Raw genomic sequence first — 24,504 nt, forward strand, 5'->3', positions numbered from 1 at the left:
CCTTGTTCTCTGTCATTACATGAGGACTGAAGGATAATTAGCTGCAGGTAGAAGTTGTGCAAGAAATGTGTAACACACTTTGCGCCATTGATCTTAGTGGGACAGTGCTGAATAGTATCAGTATCCAATGCAAGTTCCTCCATTCATACTAATGTTCCCAAAAGGAGTAGACAATCGATTTGCAACCACAGTCTACCAAATCCATGAGTTTTCTTTGGAAGATTTTTGCACATGTATTAACACCTTGGCTTCTAAATTTTACCTGAGAATTCTACTCTTCATATTTTAACCTGATTGCTTATTTTCACTGAACAGGTGGGTTTGGATAGTGCAACCAGGAATTTAACGAACAAAAACTAGCACAGGAAGAACTAAACCCTGGTTTTGTTTTAAGCTGAATCATTTATTTATGCCATAGATCCATTTGTGGCACAAGCTGTCAGTGATTCCAAAACTGCCTATAACTGCTCTCTCTAAGTCACGAGTTTAACACATCAGAGCTAATGCCAGTTTAAACAAGTTTTTTTCAGGGATTGGGTCACTCTTGTAGCCTTTTGGATGTATTATGCTTGTTTAAGGAATAATAACTCAGAGGGCATCCCATTCGAGACAACCTAGTGTCACCCAGGCACATGAGTTCACTTGGGAGAATAAACTAAATATGTTTACTGCATTTCAATACTGAGTCTGTATAACTAATTGATGATCACATAGTTATAATATTATTGGACTAGTAATCCACAGGCCCATGCTGATGGGTGGGGGACATGGGGTCAAATCCCACCAAGACAGCTGGTGGAGTTTATATTCTGTCGATAAATATAGAATTAAAGCTATTTTCATTAATATTAACCATGATAAACATAGAATTAAAGCTACTTTCATTAGTATTAACCATAAATGCATTGTCAATTGTCGTAGAAATCCATCTGATTCACCAATGTCCTTGAGGCAAAAAGAACTTCTATCCTTACCTGGTATGGCTTACATGTGACTCCAGGCCCACAGCAAAGTGGTTGACTCATAAATGACCTTAGAAATGGCCAAGCCAGCCATGCAGTTCAAGGGCAATAAGGGATGGGAAGAAATGCAGGTTTTGAGAACAACACCCACGCCCCATGAAGTAGGGACAAAACATTTGGCAATGCCCATGTGCACTTAGACAATAGCATCACTAACTTGCATTTATATAGCATCTCTAACATAGTGAAACATCCTAAGGTACTTCACAGTAGTGCTGATAGACTGTGCTGAGTTACATAATCACAGCCTCCAAAGGATGGGACCAGGGGTTTACAAAGACCTGTCACCATACTGAAGCTTTCTTAAACAAATGACCTCTGTTATGCACAGGTTAGGCCACTTACCCAAACAAAATACCTGAGCAGTTACATTTAATACAATGCCAGGTTACATACCATTCCATCTTACCAACTGGGAGTAGTTCAACTATCAGTTTGATGGTTTAACTTGGTCCAAATTGACTGCCAGTATAACAAAGACACTTCCCCCCTACTGAACTATTGTTGACATTTTTTTCTAAGCTGCCTGGATGAGTGGCTGTTCAGCAATTGGAAATGAGTCAGACATACAAGGGAATAAACAGACTGTACATAAGCAGCGGTCCCTTTAAGATTTGTAATCATAGTTCAATCTTAAAGACACCCCATAGTACAAGAAACAGGCCACACAGCGTAAAGAAATTAGAGAAAACATTGGTCACAAATTCCTCTAACCCCATTAGTAAGTCACAATTGGCCTCGGCTCTTTCTTGTATTATGTTGATAGTGCAATGGTTATTGCATCTCTAAACATTCCTCACTTTTTTCCCAAAACACCAACTATGCTGCCCAGCAAACATTTTATCCTCAACTCAAAGAATGATTTTTATTTATATGGATAGGATGGCACCAGATCCTGCCTTCCTGCTGACAGGGTTCAGTTAAAATGACCCTCTCCACAACTCGGAGAATCCTCCACTATAACCTGTTTCTCCATTAAATTGCCAGCTTCCTCATTCTCCTAAAATTTACAAATTCAAGTCTGCTGTTAGTTTGGTTTACTCCCCAAGACCTCTACAGAATAGACAATGCCAAGGATTTAAAAGTAGCTACCAGTTTACAGAAATTTGCATCAGCTATTGAGTCTAATTTACCTCAGAATGTATCTGTTTCGAGCACTTTAATATAGGTCTTTCCTGAGTAGTGGACAGGTCAGGTTAAGTTTGGCTCCACCTTAACAGTTAAATAGCACAGTCGAGAGTATGGTGCTGGAAAAGCAAGGCAGGTCAGGCAGCTCCTCAGATGCTACCTCACCTGCTGTGCTTTTCCAGCACCACACGCTCAACTCTGATCTCCAGCATCTGCAGTCCCCACTTTCTCCTAGTTAAACTGCACAATCGTGTTCTGAAACCCAGTGTATCTGTAAGCAAGGCCATGGTAGTTCAGCTTGTTCAGTTTACCTCTTGATAAACTCACACTTCATCCCTTCTTTTAGCCTTAATTGTACCTTGCACCAAGGCCTTGGTCTCTCATAATACAAATGACCTGTTTTTTTTGACCATTTATTTCCTCCTCAGTAGCTTTCTGCCGAAACTGATTTTTTTCAATCTAATATATTGCAGCTTTAAACAAGTGACAACAAGATGGTTCAAATTCATTGGCTTGTTTGGATTTCTTTGACCTCAGTCACAAATGAGTTGCGATGAAATGATACTGCTCAGAAATGAAGGGGCAACCCAATTTCTAATAATGTACAGTCATATTAGCGTGTGATATGTGAAATTATATGATCTTGTTATATCATATGGGACCTGGCCTGTTGTTATGGATTTCTGGTCTCATTAATATTTTTAAGTTCCTGTAACCAGGATGTTTACCAAGTGCACATTATGGGGACTATTATTACTGTGCAAAGTTTTGGAAAGGATTGATTGCTTGCGTTCAGTGTGTGGCAACAACACGAACAAATTGTTCTGGATACAATTATGTAGACATGCTCATTGAAAACTGTAACATCTCCTCTCCAATTAATGTGACTAGTTTCATGTAGCATCTGAGGCCTTAATGTACTGAAATGTCCAACTTTGAGCTGGAAAAGTTTACTGCCATGACAAACCAGACCAGGGTAGTGAGAAAACACCCAAATTAAATGCTGGTGGGACCTCAGGCTTATAATGAAAGTCCTTCCAATGACACACAAATATTGACATTTTCCTGGGAACTGGCTCCCTTGCTGCAAGAGACTAATTAGTTCAGCAAATTTGATGAAAAATGTTAAATCCAAACTATCTAAAAATTTGTATTAGGAGCCACGTTCATCATTCATACCCCTCTGAATGAGATTATACCAATGCTCAGGTAGAGGTGTGTTTTGGTTGGTGGCATAGAATGGGTGATTTTAGATTAGACGTCCCTTATAAGGAGCATCTAATATTTACTTCCATTGACTGTAATCGAACTGAATATCAGTTACTATGTATAACAGGCAACCAATACAATATCATTAGTTTGCACGATTGTCATAAGATATTCTTACACATCATGTTTTTGTTGAGGTAATCAGTAATGCCAAATGCCTTAAGTGGTCTAGTGGATCATCAAGAATGCAGGATCACATGAGATTCCTATAATCATGATCATTGAAGCTTTACAAGTTGCTGCAGCTGATGACTCACATTAGTGAGAGAAAAAGATATTTCCCTCAATGAATAGAAATGCAGAGAAACAGTTTTCAATTCCAGCTCAAGAGATCTTCCAGAGCAGAAAGTGCCAGGCAGTAATCAAGAGGTGAACTATTGTTCTGCACTCACTCATGAGAAAGACCATGGAGTTGTGGATGTCACATTGAAGACCAATGGTGGTGTACCATTTCCAATACAGCAATGGCACCGCACATCTCATTCATTGTATTTGATATTCAATGTGAGTTCCTGACAATTCGGGTTTTGACGCTGGCCTGCCTTGTTCACAGGCCCAGGTGATTTTCTGTCCATTAACATCCAACCCTCACATTGAGTTACAACCCCATCAAGTGAAATTGTCCATTAAAAATATTGAATCTGCCCTTCATATCATGTGTTGCTCAAATATGCTGATAGCTTTGGAAGATAATCTCACCAATGCCTCCTGTTGAACAATGGGAAATCTGTGAAATCCAGAAGTCATAGGAACTTCCCATTTCTTGTTCTTTACTAATTTTGCACTGTTGTTGTCATTGCATATGATTTATATGTTTGAAGGTAGAGAGAGAATGTTAAGTCTTTTTCAGTTCTGGCAACATCAAAACATTGAAACACTAACAAGTCGATAAATTCTTAACTGCTAACACTGACCAATGATAGTCACCTGCTAAGTGTCGATAAGCCACAACATTATCCTTATTTGTTGTGTGATGACACACCTCTGAGGCAGGTGGGATTTGAACCTGGACTTTCTGGCTCACAGGTAGGGGCATTACCACAGTAACACAAGACCCAACATTATATGTTGCTTAATCAATGATGCTTACATGCTACAAATTATTATTTGCATCGAATTCTCAAATTAATATTTAACAGAAGACTTGTCTTATTTAATTTGGTTGAGTCAACTTTGCTGTCAAAATGGCAGACAGAGGAATTTGCTAGAATGCAATTGTGATTGGTGCAATTTCCAGGCTGGGTTTGATGAAGGATTGTCAAGTAAGATCTTGATTTGACAGATAAACCCAGGAAACCTACGGGTGAATTACCCCTCTGCATGTGATTGGATTTTATAGTTAGGTTCCTTGTGACTGGCAATAATAAGTGCCTGACACAAAGATAGACTGATTGGAAGATTCAAAGCAGTGGGAAAGACTGACACACATGAAATGTAAAATTGAATATCATTCTTATTTATTCCCTTGCTGGCTCTTTATATTATGCAATTCTACCTAGAATCATAAAATCCCTGCATTGTGGAAGCAAGCCTTTTGGCCCATTGAGTATACTCCAAAGAGCATCTCACCAGACCCATTCCCATAACCCACTATTTCCCATAGCTAATCCAACTAACCTACACATCCCCTCACACTATGGGCAATTTAGCATGGCCAATCCACCCTAACCTGCACATCTTTGAACTGTGAGAGGAAATTGGATCATCCAGAGAAAATCCACGCAGACACAGGGAGAATGTGCAAACTCCATAAAGACAGTCTCCCGAGGGTGGAATCGAACCCAGGTCCCTAGCAATATAAGGCAGCAGTGCTGACCACTGAGCCACTATGCCACTGTTCCACCTGTTCCATCTTCCCTCTGGGAAGTTTGCTATTTTTTCTGATCAATTAGAAATGCAACATTTTTAAACTTACAAACCATCTCTTGTTCCACACAGCCAATAATGCAAGAATATGGAGTCCCACTGTTTTCCTAATTTGTACTTGTAATCAGTGACAATTAAAGGGAGGGACACCTCCAACTCCAATGACAGCCCTGGCTACAAGAAAGCTGCCATTCATTGAGTCAGACCTTCACATTGCAGTGGGTGTCAGTTAACTCTGCCATTGGAAAAGTATCACAAAGCTTCAAAATCACACCCAATTATATGCCTAGCAAGTGTAAATCTCTGGAATGAGCAGCCAATCTGATTCCTAGTCTGCAGTTGATAAAGTTCCCCAGTGGAAGGTTTACTTTGTGGAGTTACCTAATATAACTTGCCCATATCCTTTTGCTCCAAGCTGAACATTGTGACCGGGAAAATGCAGCCCATTCAGACCAATAGCCTGATCAAAGAAGTAGGGAGTACAAGGTCTGGAATTCCTGAATTAGAAATTCCACTGTGTGTTATTAAGATACAAGCATTTAAATGCTCTTATTAAGTGCTTGGTGCACTGTTTTAATTCAGCGTGTTAATCCAATGGTGGTTAAAATAGCAGTCAAAGTCACATCGGATGAACTTGTTAAGCACTCAGACCCCAGTGTGACATGGTGAAATTTGAAAATGTGTACTAGTGGACTTTGTGTTATAGGACTAAACACAAGACCTCTAGGCTTCTTAGTCTTTCAGCCTTTGAAAACATAAGAAATAGGTGCAGGAGTATGCCATACAGCCTCTTGACACGGCAGATCCTCACTTTTCATGTCCAACCCTCCCCTTGATTTCCCTAATGTCCTAAAATCTACTGATTTCAACTTCGAGTCTACCCAAAGATTGAGCATCAATAGCCTTCTGAAGATTTACAATCTTCTGAATGAAGAAATGTCACATCATCTCTGCCTAAAATGGCTGACCTCCTAACTTCAGACTATTCCCATTAGTTCTAGACCTGCCTGAGAGGGAAAAAAAACCTCAAAATTGAGCCCTCTCAGAATCTTATGCATTTCAATGAGTTTAGGCCTGTACTCGGTCTGTCCTCACTGAACAAACCTTTTTACCCCAGGAATCAAGTTTGTGAACTTGTGTTGCATTCCATCTAAGCTAAACATATACTCCTTTATGAAAAGATACCAAACAGTACATGCTACTTCAGTTGGTATTTCAGCAAAGCTCTGCACAATTGCAGAAAGATTTCTTTATTCTTGTACTTATACAGCAAAAGCCAAAATACCATTTACCTTCCCTATTGCTTGATGTTCCTGCATGTTAACTTGGTGTGTTCTTGTACAAGGACACTGAAATCCTGCTGAAAACAAATGTTTAATGCTTTATCGCCATTTAAAAATAATCTAGTTTTCTTTTTTTTTATATAACCTCATATTTCTCCACATTATGCCCATCTGCCATCTTATTGCCCATTCAACTTCTCCGTATCCGTTTCCAGACTTTGCGTTCATTTGTCGCTTAACTTTAATTCTCTCAGACCAGAGAGAAACATGATTCATGTCAATTATACATGATGTTAACATTCAGGCCCTTCTTGCTATTCATCTGGCTATTATTTTGAGACATGTTTTCACTATCTTTGTATTACAGAGTATCAAAATAAATAAGTATTGTTAAATTTTCATAAGACAACGGATATGCCCATGATGTCCATGTGTCATTTTGGGCCCCCTCCTAGAAAAAAAACATGGTAGATTATACAGTATAGATTGACCAGAGTGGGACCAGGAATGGAGGATGAAAGCAATGAGGAGAAATTTGAGATACTGGAATTGGTTCTACCAAAATAGAGAACATTATGGAAATTTAATATATTTTCAATAATTTTATGAACTATCTCTATACAATGGATAAGAAAGGCAATTTCCTGTGATTGGAAGTAGCAATGAGAGGTCATCAATTTAAACATGTGATGAAGAGTGAGGAGGTTGTTGTAACACAGACTATTTTGTCACAGGGAGTGGTTGAGGCAAAGGCCTGGCATTTTCAAGGCAGAGTTGGATGGTATTTGAGGTGGAGACTGATACACGTGGGATTAGTGCTCAAGTGAAGAGCTGCCATACAAATTAAGCACCAAATGGCCTCCTTCACCTGTCTACAATGAAGTACATACCTCTGATAAAATAATAGATGGATAAATTTTATACAGTTAAGTTGAACTTGTTAATGCCATAAGGAGTAATTCCAAGGCCAAAAGGCTAAAACACTCAAGAACTTTTGTTGTTTAAGTTTACTCAGTTGGTCTAGTCTATGATAATTAAACAATTGCTCAAGATCAACGTTGGATGATAAATCTGTCTCATTTGATCATTTCATGAGCAATAAACCTTTTGTGTGTGCTGTCTCTAGGATGTGATTAAGGTTTTCATTTGGCTCTTGATGCTCATAACCTCATGCCCCCCATCTTTAAGAATCTCCATCCCCCCACTTCTATTTGTCCTCTTTTTGTTATATTCTGCAATTCCTTAGCTACAGTCGCATTGTTGTAAATGAGGGGAAGCTAGATAAGAACATGAGGGGTAAGCAGTAGAAAGATGTGTAGATAGGGAGAAATGAAGAAAAATAGGAAGAGACTGAAATGCCAAAGTAGACCAAATGGGCCAAATGGCTTGTTTCTGTGCTGTAAGTCCTATGTAATTCTCTAAAGCAATCCATTGAAATCACTCTGAGAGTAACTCAAGGTGGCTAACATAGCAACTTGCATCCCTGTTTCTTGTATGGGTGTTTTGCACTTCAAAAATATTGTACAGGTATCTTAAAAACTTATGACCTCTACTAATTAAAGCGTATTTCAATCACCAAAAAAGAGCAAAGAACAGTACAGCACAGAAACAAACCCTTTGGCCCACCAATAGTGCGCCAACACATGATGTCTTTCTAAACTAAAAATGTTTACCTCTACTCAGTCCGTATCCCTCTATTCCCGGCCTATTCATACATCTGTCAAGATGCCTCTTAAATGTTGCGATTATATCCACCTCCAACACCACCTCTGTCAACACATTCCAGGCACTTAGCACCCTCCGTGTAAAAGATTTGCCTCTCACATAACCTTTAAACTTACCCCTTTTACCTTAAAAACCTATGACCCCTAGTAATTGACATTTCTATGTTGGGAAAAAGAATCTGACTATCCATTCTATCCATGCTTCTCATAATTATGTAAACTTCTACTCAGTCGCACCTCATCCTGCAATGTTCAAGTGAAAACAAACCAAATTTGTCCATCTCTTCTCATAGATAATACTCTCCAAAGGCAACATCCTGGTAAACTGTTTCCCCAAAGCCTCCACACCTTTCTTGAAGTGTGGAAACCAGCACTGTACACAATATTCCAAAAGTGACCTAGCTAATGTTCTATACAGCTGCAACCTGACCTGACAGGTGAAGGCAAGTATGTTAAATGCCTTCTTGACCACTTTATATATTTGTGTTGTTACTTTTGGGGAACTGTGGACCTGTACGCCTAGATTCCTTTGTATGTTGGTGCATTGAAGGGTTCAGCCATTTACTGTACACTTCCTTTCTGCATTAAATCTCCAAAAATACATCACCTCGCATTTAATATCTCGGGATTAAACTACATTGCCATTTCTCCAATTGCTTCTGCGCCCTTTCACCTCAGCAATTAGCTACGTGAGATGAAATGAGCTTGAAAAGCATAAAATGAGAATTAGGAGAAGGTTTCAAACAATAGCCTATATTATACCCAATTTTTAAAAAAAGGACATTGACGCATTTTGCACTTCTGGCATAACCCAATTCACCATTCCCTGAGTTGTAGATCCCTACGCTTAATTTATTGCAATATACTGATTGTCCAATCATTATCACTTTAAAATTTCAATAGAAATCAGGAAGCAAGCCTGAACTTCTACATCAGTATGTGAGGATGAGAGTAATAATGATTGCTGCTTTAGGATATTTCGGTATTCAAGGAAATAGCTTTGAGTTGTTCAGAAACCCCAGCTGATGGTGTATTTAGTGTATCTTGGAAACTAAGAACTTTGAGGACAACCAACTTATAACCAACTCATAAGATAAATCTGTGGAATAGGAAAAACTCAGCCTGCTCTATCCATGTACAAACCTAGGTAGTATAGAAACGTTCGGAACAAAGGCAGCTGATTTGCACCTCAACTCCACATTTGCTTCACATTCCACAATACGCATACCTGACAAATATCCATCAATCTCAATCTTGAAGTTCACTGTATCCCATCATCCATGACCATTTGGACAGCAGAGTTCTAGATTCTGTACTTCTGTGTGAAAACATGCTTCTAATTTTGGTCCATGATGATCAAGCACTAATTTAGTGATTATTTCTACAGTTTCAAAGAAGGTTTCATAAACAAGCAGGGGCCTGGTAGTGATTAGTGCATAGCTGAGACATTGGAAAGAGTGCTATTACATCTCAAAAGAATTTGAGAATACAGTAATGACTTTTCCTCCAAATTGCTGCTGTCCAACTAGCAAAGACTCAACAGTCATCAAATCAACTGCATAATATTGTCTCACATGCCAATTTGAGTAAAGTTTCAGGTAAATTTCATGGATCACTTGATTCTAGTCATCTACTTCTTAATGAACTGATGCTAATAGAGACTGAGTTCCCCTCAAATGGAGATTGAGAACACAGCATGAATGACAATGGATTATGAGAGGTAAAGTGCTTTAAGAAGGCACATGGAATGCTTGTCCTTATTATTTGAGGCATATAATACAAGAATAAAAGAGATTATGCTGGTCAGGCTACACCTGGAATACTGGATGCAGTCCTCCTCATCCACGTTATCGAAGGATGTAATTACATGATAGAGGTTGCAGATGCAACTTACTAGGAAGCTGCCGAGGCTGGAGGGTCTGAGCTATGAGGAAAGATTGGATAGGTTGGAGCTGTTTTCATTGGAGCAGCAAAGGTTGACATGGAGACCTGAAAGAGCTGTAGAACATTATGAGGAGCATACATGAGGTTGATAGGAATGCATTTTCTCCATTAGTGGAGAAGTCAATAACCAGGGAGTATAGATTTAAGGTGTAAGGTAGAAGGCTGAGAGGAGAATTAAGGAAAATTATTGATGGTGGGAGTTTGGAACTCACTAGCTGAACAGATGGTTGAATCAGAAACTCTCGTAACAATTTGAATAGCATTTAGATATTCACTTGTGATGCTATAGCCTCCAGGGCTATGGTCCAGAAGCTTGTAAATGGAATTACAGTAGTCAGATCTTTGTTGGTCAGTGTAGACATAATGGGTGAATGACCTCCTCCTGTACTGCAAATGTCTGAGTCTATGAGATACCTAAAGAAAAGTGTAGGAAAAAATATAAGGATCTCGCACCAAGGTCCCAGCTCTCGCAATATCAGGCTGCACTGTAGTGACCAGCCATTTAAACATTTCACTATCAGTTTTGAGAATACTAGTGAAAGGCAACCCAATCAAATTGAGCAGTCAATGCACTCCTTTTACCACCACATGTTGGAAATCATTTCAAGGCGCATGAAATGGGAATTCCCAATTCTTTCAACCTCTCCAACTTATCGCTTGCATCATAGAATCCTAAAAGAGATGGCTACAGAGATAGTGGATGCATTGGTTCTAATTTTCCAAACATGATTGGATTCTGGAGGAGTACCAGAGGATTGGAAAACTGCTAATGGGACACCCTGAATCAGAAAGGGAGGGTGGTTAAAAAGCAGGTAACTATGGGTCAATTGGCATAACATCTGTTGTTGGAAAATCATTAAGGAACTAATACCAGAATATCTGAAAAATCAAACTGTAACAAACAGAGTCAGCTTGGGTTCACAAAAGGGATGTTTAATTTATTTGAGATTTGAGGAAATTCTGTCGGAGTTGTTAGGGAGACCCAGTAGATGTGTTGTAATTGGACTTCTAGAACAAGAGAGGGTCCAACCTTCATTCCTTGACATTCATTGACTTCACTACCACTGAATGTCACACTGTTAACATCATGGGGCTTTGCCATTGACCAAAAACTGAATTGGACTAGCTATATTAATATTGCAGCTACTAGACCAGGTCAGACACTAGGAATCCTGCAGGGAGTAACTCAGCTCCTGACTTCCAAAAGCCTGTCAACCATACAAGGAACAAGTCAGGAGTGTGATGGAATACCTCCTACTTGCCTGGAATGAGTGCAGCCCCAATAACGTTCAAGAAGCTTGTGTGATGACACGGCTGTGAATCCTTCTGTTAATTAATTCAAACACCCAGAAAAGTTCACCTTGCCTTGTAATCTGTTGAAATATGAGTGACAGAGAACTCCCAAATTCCACTATTTAAAGAAAATAACATCAATTTAATTTTTTAACTCTAAAAGTGAACATTAAACAACAACTATTCACAACTCTTAAGCCCCCCCCCCTTTCTCTTAACTGCTCATTATCTGCCTCTAACTCTATAATAATAAGCTGTTCCACTAAGACACATATTAAAATTACATCAACTTAATTTCAAAAGCACACAGCCACTGTCGTCTTCTGTGACTTCACTCGTCTGGCTTCTTTCTTATTACTGCGAGTATGTTTCATATCAAAAGGCACCTTTGGTAGAGTGTGGTTCCTAATTTCTTGGACAGCAAGTTGTTAGATCTCCATGTGTTTCTATCTTGATGGCAGTTGCTCTCTCTGCAATTTTCAAAATGTCCGTATTTTTATACTCCCAACATCGGATTGTCTCATTGATTTGATGTTGGCAAAACAGTAAGTTCAAACTCAATTGGGTTTTTGTATCCTGGGGCATAATTTAAACTGATTGGTTAAATTTGAATTGTTGTCAAAACAACAACTAACTCAGGTACCCATTTCACAGCCAAATGTTACATATTTTCAATTTTCCAGTACACTCTGGGACTGCCATCTAGACATGTACACAGGTATTTGTCATCTCTCAGTTCAGATCAGCATTGTCTTTCTCTCTCTGAAAGATACATTACATGCCTTCAACTTCATAACACTTGACACTATCTTGGACAAAGCTATCCCATTTGATTGGCATCACATCCTCAAACATTGACTCCCTCCATTTGTTGACAGACAGTAGCAGGAGTATCAACCACCTTCAATATGTACTGTTGAACTTCACTGAGGTTCCTTACACAGCATCTTTCAAACAATGACCACTACCACCTAGAAGGACAAAGGCAGCAGATACATGGAAACACCACCACCTCTTAGCTGCTGACCATTCTAACTTGGAAACATATTGCTTTTCCTTCACTGTCATTGGGTCAAAATCCTGGAACTCCCACCCTAACCACATTGTAGGTGTATCTACACCAGATGACCATAGGATATAGGAACAGAAGTAGGCCATTTAACTTTTCAAGTCTACCTTGCTAGTTAATGAGGTCATGACTGATCTGATCATCCTCAACTCCAATTTCCTGTTTCCCTCCCATATCCTTTGTTTCCTTTGTAGATTAAAAATCTGTCTATCTCAGCCTTGAAAATTCCCAACAAGTCAGCATGGTATGTCTCTGCAATAAAGAATTCCACAGATTTGCTGCCTTCTCGAAAAAGAAATTCCTCCTCATTTCTATCTTGAGTAGATGAGCCCTGACATTGAGATAATGCCTTCTGGTCCAAGAGTCACCCACAAGAGGAAACAACCTTTCCACATCTACCCTGTTAAGCCCCTAAGATTCTCATTCATATCAATAAGATTGTCTGTCATTCTTCTAAAGTCCAATGATTAGAGGCCAAATCTACTCAACCTCTTCTCATACAAAAATCTCTCCATACCAGGGATTGACTGAGAGAACCTTCTCTGAACTGAACTGTCTCTAACACCAATATATCTCTCCTTAGATAAGGGGACCAATACTCTTCATAGAATTTGAGGGGTGGTCTTTAACAGTTTTAGCAAGACTTCCGTATTTTTAAGCTACCTTTGGAGTAAAAGTCAATATTCCATTTCATTCCTATTATCTGCTGAACTTGGATTCATTCACGAGAAACACTGCCTCTCCCCACAATCAGTCTGTGCTTCAGCTTCCTGCAATTTTCCTTCATTTAAATAATATTCAGCGCTTCCATTCTTCCTGCCAAAATGCATAATCCCACATTTTCCACATTAAAAGCCCATCTGTCAAGTTTTTGCCCATTCACGTTTTAACCTTTGTAGATTCTTTGTGTCATTCTCACCACTTGGTTTCCCACCTATTTTTGCGAGACCTATAAATTTGGCCATAATTGATTTATTTCCCTCATCCAAGCCATTAAGATATGTTGTAACTAATTATGGCCCCATCACTGATCGAAGTGGCACTCCATAAATTACAGGTTCATTCCTGAAAATGCCCCCCTTATCTCAATTTTCTCCTATTAGTTAGTCACTCCTGTATTCCATGCTAATGTACTAATATACAACGCCATGGGCTCTTACTTTATTATGTAGTATGTAACCAAATGCCTTTTGGAAATCCAAAAATATTACAACTCCTTGTTCCACCTCATCAATCCTTGTTGTTACCTCCTCAAAGAATTCAAATAAATTTATCAGGTGTGATCTGCCCTTTAAGGAGCCATGTCAACCCAGCTTGGTTAGATTATGTATTTCCAAATGGTCTGCTGTTACACCATTTATAATAGAATCAATTTTCCCAATGACCAGTGTTAAGCTAATCGGTCTACAGTGCTGTTTTTGTCACTCTTTTCGAATAAGGGTGTTAGTTTGGCAATTTTCCAATCATCTGGGACATTTAGGGTGAGCAATAAATACTGGCCCAGTCAGCAAAGCCTGCATCCACTGAATTAATGTTTCAAAATGATTTCACTTCAGATAATTGGTCTTTATAATGTAACTGTGTTTTCTCATGGTTAACAAGTTCACTCGAAGATGATAATTCTGAGCTTAGTTGGTAGCACGTCCATTTCTGCATTCTTTGTTTAAGCCCAGTTCCAACACTGGAATATTGAACTGGACTGAGACTCTGTTCCAAGCTGCACTTGGACAAGTGTAAGTCGGAAGTGTGGCCCATTTTAAGATTGGGTGAAACAAACATTAGTGAGAGAGGAAGCTGAAAATCTCAAGAATTCAAGAAGTGTAAGGGAAGGAATAGTTGTGACTAGGAATGGGAAGATCAGCAGACTGCTCTTTCACATCCAGGCTCATGAAGAGCCCTTTGTAAAATTGTCTTTTGAGGCCCACATGACTTTTCATAAATTTATCAGTCACACCAACTCAGTATTTAAGAGAGCTTGGTTCCATTGTGTGGAAGCTAGAGAACAGTATTAGAATATCTTATTTGTATCACATAGTCTTAGAATTATTCTCGACATGCCAGTTCAGTTTTGTAGTGCATTTTGGAAAAGAAATCTTAAGAATGAAGCCATTAATAGACTTCATTCCTCAACCTCTCTTTAACCTTTTTTTCTCTTTGTCTGTCACCTGGAAATTGCTATGATTGATGCATTCGAGTTAATTTCTTTCTCTGCTAATTGAACATGGGTGTTAATCCATTTTGAAGAAACACATTGACACTTCCATTAAATGGCAAGAGCTTTGATACAACTCTGTTAAAGGTGTTGTTACTACAACTCACTCAATTTGCAGTCCCTTATGTCTCCAATTTTAAAATTACATTTTAGTTGCTTTGACTTGTGCTGATAAATTTAGAAGTATATGTGGCTGGGAGGAGGTTTCTGAGCCTGACAGGCTGCTCTGGCTGAACCAACAATTGGCAGCTAATAGCTCATTAGCCTTAGTGACCTTGACCGTTTAAAAGTACAGTTCCTTATTCTTTTGAGGCCAGTTCCTTAACAGATACGATATCACCTACAATTGACCTCCAAAGAAAGTGTTCCAAAAAAATTCAATAACAACTTATTTTCAACCAACATTAAAACAGGGAATTATTCATAGGGCTACGTAGGAGATTGAGACATCCATACAGCTCTAATGCAAGTCTCTGGCCACCTATCAAAGTCCAAATGAAGTGAACTTGGATACTCACAAAAATACTTCCCTATGAATAAATGTCACCAGCTAGATGTGATATTAGCAATAGGCTCATTCAAAAAAATCTCTGCCACTACTTTGATGAAAGACTAATGCCTTCACTAAAAATAGATTATTGTTACTAACACAATTTCAACTCTCATATTTATTTAGGTATCTTGCAAATTCAGATTAAACTGGAAATTGAATAACCCACACAGGTTCACAAGAGAGAATTACTCCAGTTCATACTGGCCAGCTGAACTTGCTCATCTGGAATTGAATCCTTAAGCTCTGAAAATTTGATCATTCTGAATTCACTTTTAGCACTAATAGCACTGATCTTGATCATCTCTGATTCCAGTTGTGATTTGCAGAATGAGCACTGGAAATGCAAGAAATTTAAACTATCCAAGTGTCAGTTCGTTTGTACCCAGTCTTTGCCCAGTATGAGATTAAGCATGAATGAATAAAATTAAGCAGTTTGGGATGAAAGCAGAATTTTTTAAAAATCCAGCACACAAGTTAATGTTCTATGGCCTTTACCTGTACCCAGTGTGAAATCAGACACAATAAAAGATCAAACAAAAACGAGTTCCTCTAAAACACTTTACTATGGCTATCCACAGCGCACTGGGAGGAAAGAGAACCACATTTGCTGGAGTCTTAGAGCTGAACCCTTACATACGCGGAGGGAGGTAATCTATTACAACTTTCCATCTCAAAAACTGTACTGTCATTCTATCACTTTGTTGTAATTATTCCATTAATGCTGAAAAGAAAAAACATTTCCGATTTTATTGTCATTAGATATCTTGTTGTAACATATATATTGCAGGCTGACTCAGTCTGAAGAAGAGCCTCATCTCTGTAGACCAGTGGTTTTCAAATGTCACTCTTAAGAGTCTCTCTGCAAATACTGTTGCACTTCTAGAGGACTCCTGCAAAATAGTGGCACATACCAGGGGTTCCCCATTAGATTCTTGATAGATGCCCAACAACACTCCTGTTATTGTCACATACTTTCAGGGATCCCTTAAAATCCTGACATACTTGCAAGACTCCCTTTTTAATATTAAAACATGCCTGAGAATGCCCTACAAATACGTACACACTCCCAAGGATCCCAACAAATACTGAAATACTTACAGAAATCCCATGCCAATACTGACACACTTCCAAAAGATGGTGTCAGCCATTTATTAGAACTTTATTGTAGATGGAAGAAAGGACTTTTTAAAAAAAATTTGTACATGACAGCAGAAAAGTGCAAATAACTCACTCAATACAAAAAAAATGTAAGAAATCCACTGACCACAAGAGACACCTGTCTGGGAACCTCAGTTTGAAAACCAATGGTCTACCAGATTGCCGCATAAAGCAAACACCTGTTAAGATAATGTTTCGTATCTAGGTCTACGGAAATGTTCAGAAATAAAAAACAGAGCATGAGTATACAGGCCATGGTATGTTCTTCCAGACAGCTGCATGCTATTTGTATTGAAAATTGCACTGTTTGTAGGGGAGTGTATGATTTTATGCTGTTATTGAATTTAAAAGTGAAACCCATAGACAAGTAAGGTTTTCTGTCAGCTGTGCAGTTTGTTCTTATTTAAGATCTAAATTTCTAAGAACGATAATGGGCCATTATACTATGGTCCAGCTCCACGTTTGCTTTAGCACCGGTCCTCCTCTTCCCTGCTGAACAAGAAGTCTGTCCAACTCATCTTTGAATGCTTCAGACTCCTGTGTTGTGCTGGGCTGAGAATACACAATGCTACCACTGCATATGGACAAGAATTGGCAGTGACACTTGCATAAACTCCTCCGTTCCTGAAGCCACAGGTCATGCAATTCCTTGGTTGTTTGTCACACGCTCGTACCTTAGTTGACAACCTTGTTGATGGGCTGAGACAATGAGTGTTGATGGGCTACCCAGTTGCATATACCCCTAGACAACCAGTGATCTCACATTCCTGAAAAGCTGTGTCCAAAACACTACTTCATCAGTTCATTGTAAGGAAATAATCAAACTGGAAATCTTTGTCACCTTGCTGCCTGGTGGTCATGTGGCTGTACTCCATGTGTTGCTGCCCATGACAAAGGCCAGCTTTGATCCCTCAAGTTAACTCATATCTTCAAAACGCTTCACTGCCACGGCCTTAGTGAAACAATCGGCCATCTGTTCCTGCAATCCAGTCGCCGAGGCTGATAATTGGGCATGTGTAAAAATTGGTTAAGGTCAGGATTGGAGTGGACTGTTGTGCTCACTTTGTCGAATAGCTTGCTGTTAGTTCCACTTGAGGAACAGCCAATCGGCCCTGGCATCACTACTGACCAAAATTAACCAGAAAAGGCCTATAATTTGAATTGTATCCTCAAACCTTTTTTTTTATTTTCTTTGATTGTGAGGATCCTGATCTGGTTGACTCTGTATGTGTGTGTTGCACAGTTGTGAATTGATGTGTGAAATCTTTGTGAAGTTCCTGCTGCTTCAGAGGTGTGTCATAACATCTCTGAACAGGTGATTAGGAAAATATCCAAAATTCATATGGGTAAAATGTGGACCATTATCAAATTTAATGTACAGATCAAAAAATAATAATGGAACTTCAGAAAGTTGTGATGATGGGAGCTTTAACATTTTAATGGTAATTGGATGGCACGTATTCATCATGGAAACCTCTGTCTACCAAACATATTCCTTTATTAAAAATATCAAATATACAAGGAGCCTGTTCAAGCTGCCAGTCAACCCCTTTCCCCAAAATAAACTTCGGAAATGACAATGTTTTGTGATTAGATTAGATAAGATTTACAGTGTGGAAACAGGCCCTTCGGCCCAACAAGTCCACACCGACCCGCCGAAGCGCAACCCACCCATACCCCTACATATACCCCTTACCTAACACTACGGGCAATTTAGCATGGCCAATTCACCTGACCCGCACATCTTTGGACGGTGGGAGGAAACCGGAGCACCCGGAGGAAATCCACGCAGACACGGGGAGAACGTACAAACTCCACACAGTCAGTCACCTGAGGCGGGAATTGAACCCAGGTCCCTGGCGCTGTGAGGCAGCAGTGCTAACCACTGTGCCACAGTGCCGCCCACGGTTGTAACAGTGTCTGCATCTCTCCAATCCATTCACCAGACTAACCACAATTAGGTTGGGGTGTTCTGTCCCAGTCACTATGCTTAGTCTTGTGTGGCCAGCCTGACTAAAAAGGGCAAGCCCCACAGAGCAAGAATACTAAGAAACTTGGGAAGAGGAAGAGGGAATATGGACCGAATCAGGAAGTAGAGATTATGGAATGCCAACTTGGGCTTTTAAAAACTTGATGGGGTGGGGGTGGGGGGGGGTTGGTGTAGGGATGAGTTAATGATTATGAAAACAAAGGGTTGCCCAGCTTTGAGAGTTGGAGGCTTGCAGCCAATTAGTGATTAAGGCCCCAGTCAGTGCTGAGTTTATAACAATGTTGGCATTTTCCTACAAGCCCGATGACTCCCCCACCCCTTCAACCTCACAACATTTCACTGAGGCGGCAGCTGATTGGAACCAGCCTCCAGTCGTTGGTTGTGAGTGGAATGGGGACTACTAGAACCAGAGACTTGATGCCTTATGGATGAAAGGTCACAATTGGACCAGGGATGCCCCAGGACTGATCATTTGTTCTGTGCAGGTGAGCAGGTCCTTGCTCAAACTCGTACTTTCAGCCTCAACATCCCTAATACCTCACTTCCCCAACACCACACCCACTCCCTGCCCCATCTCCTGGGGGTGAGGAGGGTTGTACCTTGAGATCAAACTAAGCTGTGATGGCTTCTACAATCACATAGCTCAGTGACTAGGCTCACACATGAAGAAGTCTACACATAGATTAGGGAGCCACAGGTGGGCTTCAGTAATAACAGGCCAAGAAATGGATGGAGAAATTGATACTGAATTTAAAGCATATGAATATTCTAAATCTTGATAAATCACTCAAACAAAAAGCTCTTGACAATAAATCAGTGCCAAACATTTGTCTTTTTTGTTATTGAGCCTACATCTTGGATGATTGATGACCCATTCTCACACTGTCAACCTTTAATAAACAGTAGTTTGTAATCCCAAAGATGATGGCAGAATTCCGTTGATTTCAAAAGTAGGCAGGGGGACAAGATGGAAAATCTGAGGGAAGTGCGAAGTGTGTTCAATCTTGTTAGGAGTGGGCGCGTCTCAGATTCCAGCCTACTTCAAGAATTTCTGCTGCTGTGAGCAATCAGCAAGGAGTGGCCTGATGTTTTACTTTACCCAAAGAGAGATGGGGTAGGACAATCACAGTGCAGCCCAGCATGTTTCAAATGGACATCAGGTCACCAGATGTACCTCTGGTGTACAACAACAAGACCATAAAGCATAGGAGATGAAGTAGGCCATTCGGCCCATTGAGTCTGCTCTGCCATTCATTAAAATCACGGTTATTCTGATGATTCTCAATTCTAGTTTCCTGCCTTTTTCCCATATTCCTTGATGCTTTATTGATTAAAAAATAGTCTATCACAATCTTGAATATGCTTACTGACCCAGCATCAACAGTTCTCTGTGATAAAGCATTTCACAGATTCAGTACTCGAAAGAAGAAGTTTCTTCTCTCTGCCTTAAATAAGTGACTCCTTACTCTACGATTATGTCCTCTGGTCCTCGACACACATAAAGGAATCACTCTCCACATCTACCCCATTAAGCCCCTTAAGAATCTGATTTGTTTCAAGGTCACCTCTCATCCTTCTAAACTCCACTGAGTTCAGGGCCAATCTACTCAATTTCTCTTCATAGGAAAATCCCTGTATTCCTGGGATCAAACTGGTGAACCTCTCTAGACTGCTGTCAGTGTCAGTATATCTTTCCTTAGATAGCCAGACCAAAACTCTTCACAGTTTCCTCATTGTAATTTAACTGATGTGTTTTATAGTTTGAGTCCGACTTCCCAATTTTATTATCCATTCCCCTCTGAAATAATGGCCAGCGTTACATTTGCCTTCCCTATTATTTACTGAATTTAAATTCAGACTGTTTTGTGAGAGGATTCCAGATGTATTTCTGCTGCAGCTTTCTGCAGTCATTCTCCATTGAAGTAATATTCAGCTCTTCCATTGTTTTTGCCGAAGTTCATAACCTTACATTTTCCCACATTATATTCCATCTGTCAAACTTCTCCTCACAGAACCAATCAGAATCAGCTCTGAATGATCCAGGATCCACTTCTAAGATCCAGCAGAGATTAATTCTGTTAATGTTGGTAATTTTATTAAGGATGGCATTTATTACCCACTGCCTTGATGGTGTGACACAAATGAGAGGCTTACTTGGCCACTTCAGTTTAATTAGTAATCAACCACATTCATAATGGACTGGAGCCATAAAAGGAACAGATTTCTTTAACTAAACTTCCCTAATGAACCAACTGGGATTTTTACAGAGATGTCTTTGCAGTCACTTTTATTTACACATTCCCTTTTTAAACTCAATTCAAGTCTGTGAATTGCTGTGGTGGGATTTAAATTCTCATTCTCTGGCTTACTCACGCAGCATTACTTGTTCAATAATGTAACCACAACACCACTCTACTCCCAATGTGACTGTAACCCTACATCAACAGTCTTCACAGATTTGAAGCCACGGGCCCAGAACAATTTGCTTCATTAGGTAATAAGAAGCTTTTTTTTGAGGAGCTGCTTGCTGCCTTGTAGTCTCAGGAGAGTCGAACTGATAAATTAGCTCTTTCGAAGAGTTGGCATAATCTAAATGGCCTCCTTCTATGCTGTATCAAATGGTGCTATGATTGTAGTCATTCCCAGGTGTTGTTACCCTTTAATGAGTGATGCTATAATCACTCCTTGTTATTGTGCCCTTGGTGTATTTGCTGACAGTAATGTCTGTAACTTGATTTTACTCTCTTTTGTTCCCTCTCCCTCCCTTCAGAGTGAAAGAATTGAGAAAGGCCAAGGAACCTGAAGATTTACAGAAGCACCCCATAGCAATGTAACATTGCTTCCTGACTGTTTTCTTTACGTTTATATCAGAGACATTTACAAAAGATCACTAGAGATTTGGGAAGATTAGCAACACTCTCATCGCAACAAGGCTCTAGAAACTTTTTTTCTCTCGACCACATCGGCACTTTTATGGAACTTTTTTTAAAGAAAACAAAACAAGGCGCCATAGAACTTGCAATTTATTGTTTTAAGAACTTGAAACTAACTTGTAGAATGAAATAACCTCTTTACCAGCCTGGTGCGTAGTACTGTAAACTTGTGTAAAGGTTTGCAACACAAAAAAGGGGTTTATTTTCAGGAATAAGCAAATGTATGTAGAGAAATCAAACAAAGAGTGAAGAAAAGCAGGTGAGTGAACTGAGGGGAGTATTAGAATGACTGAGAGGGTGATGCACAGCTTATGTGGACGAATAGCCTGAGGCAGGAAGTGACAGATATCGCATGTGCCACTTGTTGGGCGTGATCATATCCACACTCTGGTGATAGGAACTGGTCCAATAAAAGGCATACAGCTTCTTTCTTTGACCTAACTCCCTACTTTTATAAAGAGCTGCTATCAGTCAACATGCTGCAACAATATGATTGATAGTCCAAACTCGGGTTTTAGAAAAGAGGAGAGAGACGTTTAACGTCAGTTGCCAAAATACTGGGGGGAAGCCAGCAGGCTGTATTATAATTATTCTATTAAGTAGATTTTGTGTTCATTTCTGGGTGAGTTGGTCATTTTCCTTCTCTCCACCCCAAACCCAGGTCTGTCTTCTTTATCTCCTGAATGGGACACCCAGAAATTACAGTCCTAATAACCTTTGAATGACTAACAATAGTTTATTGGGGCCAGAAGTACAGAGCAATATGAGGCTATGACTTTTTTTTAGTACATTTGGGCAATGTTATGGATTCTTACTAGATGTGTTTTATTGTGAGATTTCAATTCTCACCATCAGTATTGCAAAATCAGTCAGTATTTCAATTGTTGATGAAAATATACTTGGTTGGAGAAAATCAGACACTGCAGACACTAATGGTCTCTGGCTTCCAGAACCTCATCATTTAAGAGGTGCCTGTTACTAAGCAATAAGACAGAACACTGGGCAGAATCAATGTGCTAGGGAATGTTTGAGTATGCTGGAGATTGCTTGATGAGCATGCTTGCAACATTAAGCTACTGTCAATCTAATAGGGCTGAACTTTTGGACTCTGCTGTGGCTAGGATAGAAGGCAGCAGAGTCTTGGAAAGTCGCTACTGGCTGCATGTCAGTTTCCCAGTGCCAAGTCGTTTTAGTGAAAACAGAATTGCGACTAGCAGGGCTATACACACTTCCTTTGCACCAGATTGTCTCTTAGGCCCAACTAAGAGACTTGTGTTCAATTAAAGAAGGCCAATTTGGAAATTTCCAATTTCCTGCAATGGCAGGGGCTAGTTTGGATGCATGAAAGTGGGCACTTTGCGGCAGATTTGGGGGCCTGTGCTCCAGGTATGCCAAGAGCATCTCCCTGTCATATGCAGCCTGGTAAAGGCATTCGCTCCCCAGCTTCCCCAGACAGTGGTGGCCAGACTGCAAAGAAAACTGTTATAAATAAAGACTGAAAGAAAATTGGTGAACACCTGCATGTTGAAACACATTCTTTGTTACTTAACTTCCTTCTGCAGTTACTGCACCTTTCAAGCTGGAAGGCCTCTGGTTCTACAGCTTCAAGAGTTCAGCTGCCTTCCTTAATTGGGGCTTTAGGACTTTTTGTTACCTGTGCTACTCTGAACCACACCAGTGTCCAGGTAATCATTAGTCTATGTGAATGCTGGAGATCCCAGAACAATACCAGGACATTTGTTTTATATTCACTCATGGGACATGAGTGTCACAGGCTCGGCCAACATTTATTATCCATCCTGCGTTGCCCTTGAGAAGGTGGTGGTGAGCTGCCTTCTTGAACCATAGCCATCCTTCTGCTGTAGGTAGACTCAAATGCACGCTAAGGAGAGAGTTCCAGGATTTAGACCCAACAACACTGAAAGAATGGTGAGATATTTCCAAGTCAGGATGGTAGTGGCCTAAAGAAGAACTTGCAGGTGGGTGCTGTTTCCATGCATTCTGTCATGGGTTGTTTTAAGGTTCTGTCTGAGGATCTTTGGTGAATTACCGAAAAGACAGACTAAGTGTATACAGTGCTTAAAAAAACACTGTATTTTATCACCTTGAATCCTGACTCTGTGGGATGATTATTTCACTCCCAATTTGAGTAATTTTAGATTCAAGCCTTGTATAATTCAAGCAATAGATTTAAATTTATTGATTTATATATAGATTTATTGAGTTTAACCTCATCTCAACCAGATTCGAACTTTACACATCAATTGAGTTTGGCAGAGAATCTTAAAGCATTTATACTGCATAAAAATATGCAACATATGCCATTTTCAGCCAGCTGAGTATTCAGAATCCCCTCAGGTGCTACGTTGAAGTGGGTCAGTTAAAAAGATAATATAAAAATTTTAAATAATGGAGTGAATAAAGTATTATTAGAGAGTTTTAAAAAATGGTGTTAGTAAATTGGAGTACTACAGGAGCTGAGAGAGATTTTAAGGTAGTGCATCAGTTCATCTCAGAATTTCTACCTAAAAGTGTACGAGGTCCCATGTATTTCTGTGAAGACATCCTGCTCCCTATCTCCTTCTCACCAATATTCTCTTTTGTTTCCTTTTCTCCTCTCTTGAAGACCAGTACTGGCTACAGTTCATCTCTGTTTTTGCATGAGCTAAGCCAATATTTATCATTCAAACAACATTGTATAAAACAGGCTTATAAAATTATTTATACTGATGTTTGAAGTTGCTTGCAGTATGCAATTTGCTGCCACTTTTTCTGCATTACACTGTCATGCTTTTCAGGATGGAGGCTTCATTGGTTGTGAAGTGCCTTGGTATGTCTGAGGTTTGGAAAGGTAGTACATCAATGCATGTTGTTTCTTGCTTTCTTAACATTTTCAAGTGCTTATTTATCATGAGTCTTGGCCTGTCCTAGCCAGGTATTAATAATGGAGTTGATATGAAGGTGGTAAGGAAAAGGGAAGGAAGGGGACTGATTGAAAGTTTGGAAATAAATGAAAAGAAAACTTACATTTATATAATGTTTTTCATGACTACCAGATGT

General features: G+C 39.6%; 1 protein-coding gene across 3 annotated transcripts in view; it reads left to right on the forward strand.

Moving 5' to 3' along the window:
• camta1a (calmodulin binding transcription activator 1a) overlaps window positions 1-23,504 on the forward strand; it is a 1,231,004-nt gene extending 1,207,500 nt beyond the window's left edge. For all 3 annotated transcript variants that reach the window (XM_060851985.1, XM_060851988.1, XM_060851987.1), the window contains one exon: window positions 21,282-23,504. In XM_060851985.1, coding sequence (XP_060707968.1) covers window positions 21,282-21,314 — 33 coding nt within the window. In that variant the 3' untranslated portion in view covers window positions 21,315-23,504. The remainder of the gene's footprint in view (window positions 1-21,281) is intronic.
• The last annotated feature ends 1,000 nt before the right edge of the window (window positions 23,505-24,504 follow it).

This window comes from Hemiscyllium ocellatum, chromosome 37, assembly GCF_020745735.1.
Source record: "Hemiscyllium ocellatum isolate sHemOce1 chromosome 37, sHemOce1.pat.X.cur, whole genome shotgun sequence".
In the NCBI taxonomy this organism is placed as follows: Eukaryota; Metazoa; Chordata; class Chondrichthyes; order Orectolobiformes; family Hemiscylliidae; genus Hemiscyllium; species Hemiscyllium ocellatum.